General features: G+C 36.4%; 1 protein-coding gene across 1 annotated transcript; it reads left to right on the top strand.

The window, feature by feature from the left end:
• The first annotated feature begins 289 nt into the window (after positions 1–289).
• On the top strand, positions 290–2,531 carry LOC143017617 (uncharacterized). Its single transcript, XM_076172403.1, has 2 exons — positions 290–429; positions 1,790–2,531. The coding sequence occupies exons 1-2, from the start codon at positions 291–293 to the stop codon at positions 2,335–2,337; spliced, it is 687 nt and encodes a 228-aa protein (XP_076028518.1). The 5' UTR covers position 290; the 3' UTR covers positions 2,338–2,531.
• Positions 2,532–3,194: the final 663 nt, after the last annotated feature.

Genomic DNA, 3,194 nt, shown 5'->3' with positions numbered 1-3,194 from the left:
CACACTGCTCAAACAAAAAACAAAAACAGCATCAAACAGTTTTCAACACATTCAAACAAAATCATTTTGCCAGAAATCTTTTGTATGATTCAGTGTGCCAGGACATCAAGCAAAACTGTATGGTCAAGAAGCAAAATGTTTTGTATGACAACATTTTGTTTAGTCAATATGAATCAGGTGGCAACGCGGTCAAACAGCTTCAAACAAGTTTCAACATGTTGGGAGCGCAAACACTGCTTTTTGCTTGATGAAGAAACATTCAGTTTGCATCGAGTGGATGTATCGACAAGATGGAAGTAGACGCTGAAAAACTTATAGTTTTGGTTGAAGCTAGGCCTTCAATTTATAACTATACACTGAAGGATCATCACAACAAAGACATTATCAATATGTTTTGGGACGAAATTGCAACGGAAGTTGGCTCGACCAGTAAGTACAATTTAGATAAAATACATACACAGTAGCTATCAATTTTCTATAGATAAGGACTAATGAAAACAAATTATTTTTTTTATATATTTAATTTTCCACATTATGTATTTCATTTATGTGAGCAAGCCTAGCCTGCCATTGAACAGCTCCTTCCCTTGAATTGAAATAAGTTACAAAGTTATTTCTAACATTCAGTCCAGTATTTGATTTTCCATGGTCAACATGTTGCGTTGCGTCGTTCTCATCTTCGTGTTGTAGCAATTCCTCGTGAATATCTTGTAATGTTCCTTCTTCCTCTCGGACAATGTTGTGCAAAATACAACAAGCCAACGTAATAGTTGTAGCTTTTTCTGGGCTTACTAACATAACATTCTCGAGAACACGGAATTTTTTGGTCAACATACCGAATGCACATTCAACAATTCTTCTGGCTCTTGACAGGCGATAATTGTAGATCCTTTTCTGATTATTCAGTTGTTTCCTAGGAAATGGGCGCATCAGGTTTTTAGAAATAGGGTACGTTTCATCAGCAACAAAGACAAACGGAAATTGAATTTCAGTTTCTGTGCAAATATGCCTAGCCGGTGGAATATTCAATGATTGGCTAAAAAATAGTTTTCCAAAATTTGAATTACGGAAGACGCCACTGTCGCTATTTCGTCCATAATCTCCGATATCGACGAATAGAAATTTAGCTTCTGCATCCACAACCGCTTGTAGTACTATTGAATTAAATACCTTGTAATTATAGAACGATGAACCAGAGTTGGGAGGGTATTGTATTCGGACATGTTTGCTATCTATCGCTCCCAAACAATTCGGAAAGTTCCATATTGAATAAAATTTCTCTGCCACATCTTTCCATTTCTCAGTTGTCGGCTTCTTCATATAAATAGTAGATAATTTTTTCCAGATTACAGAGCATGTTTCCTCAACTAGTTTGCTGATCGCCAGAAACCTGAAATAAATTAACTCATGTAAATGATAACAACGGAATTATTTATATACATTAGTGGGGAAACCAAATATTGTTGAATTAGGTCTGACAGCACACATGTTGTAAATAATTTATTGATTACATTTTAACTTATAAATTCTTTTAACGTTCAATAATGTAGCGTAAATTCCGAATTACCGACTAGCGAAATCTGTTTCAAAATGCTGACATGTGTACCTCAGAGCAATAAAATACATGCTGCCATTGTCAATCAATATACGTTGCCGAACAATATGTACTTCATTGCTCTGAGTGATACTGGTAAACATTTTGAAACAAATTTCATTGGTCGATTAATTCAAATTTTACCATATGGTACAATGCATATTGCCAATTATTTATATTGTTCCATTCTTTCAGGTGAAAAATGCAAAGCAAAATGGAACAGTATAAGAACATCATATTCAAGATTCTTAAGAGATGAAAAACAACCGAGTGGCTCAGGTGCCAGTAAGAAAAAGAAGTGGTACTTAACAGAAAGTCTGGCATTTCTACGAGACTATATGGGAAAACACCGCAACCTTGGAAGCAATAGCAATGTAGTGGATGAAAATGAAGCAGAGCAAAATGCTGACGTCTCAGATTTTTCAGAAGAAGCAGATGGAATTGCAATCCCTGCAGAACAAAGTAGCCCTTGCCCTGACAGTTTTGCACAACCACCCCCTAAGAAAAAAACGAAAGGGAAAACATCGATGATCACAGATGTGGCGGGGCCAATGATAGAATTTCTAAAGAGTAGAACAAGTGTAGCCAAAACGGAAATGACTCAGAGTCACAATTCAAAATTCCTGGAAAGTCTTGTACCAGATATGGACAAATTGACGCCAAGAAGGCAGAGGCAGTTTAAAGAAAAAGTTCTTACGACTTTGAATCGTTTTTTGGATGAACAGGAGGAAGAGGCTGTCTAGCTCTCACGGAATCCCCAATGTACAACAACCCTAGCACCGTCTCCTCAATATGTAAATTCCCCTAGTCCAGAGCAGCTGATTAATTCACCTAGTCCACAGCATCTGATTAACACAGGAATAGAATCTGTGCAGCAACCCGTGCTATCTACCCCACACTTTTCTCAACAGAACTGCCAAGACAACACCACATGGAACAATTTGTAATTATATTATAATGTTGTTAATAGCTACATGCAGTAGTAAATAGTAATTACCAATTTATGTAGCGTCTACATACCTTAGAGTAACGAGCAGTCTTTCTTCAGGTGTTATGCTCCTTCGTATATTTGTATCACTTTTCCTGATGTTAAATTCTATCATATTTAGAATATGATTAAAAGTACCAATACTTAATCTAGTAAAATTTCTGAATTTTGTTTCGTCTTCTTTGAGTTCCTGTACAAAGTTTCTAAGAGAATTTTGTTCATCTCTCTTCCGGTTAATGGGGTGGACCCACATGCGTTTGTCACTTTCTTCCAAATAAGTGTTTTGCATCCACTGCCACACAAGAACAGCACAAATTTCATCGTCTTCGGTGTTCATTCTGCCACTGTTCTACCAACAATGAGTTATGATTGAAAGCTTGTGTCTTGAACTATATAGGCCATGAATGATGACAAAATGTTTTGCGTGAACGCAAAAAGTTGCTTGATCAGTGTGCAAATGACACAGCAAAATGTTTGTCAAGCAAACAAAACATTTTGAATGAAGATGTTTTTTCATTCATTCCTTTCTACACTGATACAACAAAATGTTTTTACGTTAAGCAAAATGTTTTGTTTGAAGGCGTTTTTGCTTGATCAGTGTGCAATCAGCTG

Source organism: Oratosquilla oratoria, chromosome 32 (assembly GCF_046742065.1).
Source record: "Oratosquilla oratoria isolate Oo_2021 chromosome 32, ASM4674206v1, whole genome shotgun sequence".
NCBI lineage: Eukaryota > Metazoa > Arthropoda > Malacostraca > Stomatopoda > Squillidae > Oratosquilla > Oratosquilla oratoria.
The sequence above is the reverse complement of the archived record's forward strand: the minus strand, read 5'-3'. Positions and strand labels throughout refer to the sequence as shown.

Bases quoted from the DNA above. Each gene is read 5' to 3' on its own strand.
- LOC143017617 (XM_076172403.1), top strand. From the start codon at position 291: ATGGAAGTAGACGCTGAAAAACTTATAGTTTTGGTTGAAGCTAGGCCT. The intron at 430-1,789 runs GTAAGTACAATT...CCATTCTTTCAG, and splicing joins AACGGAAGTTGGCTCGACCA to GTGAAAAATGCAAAGCAAAA.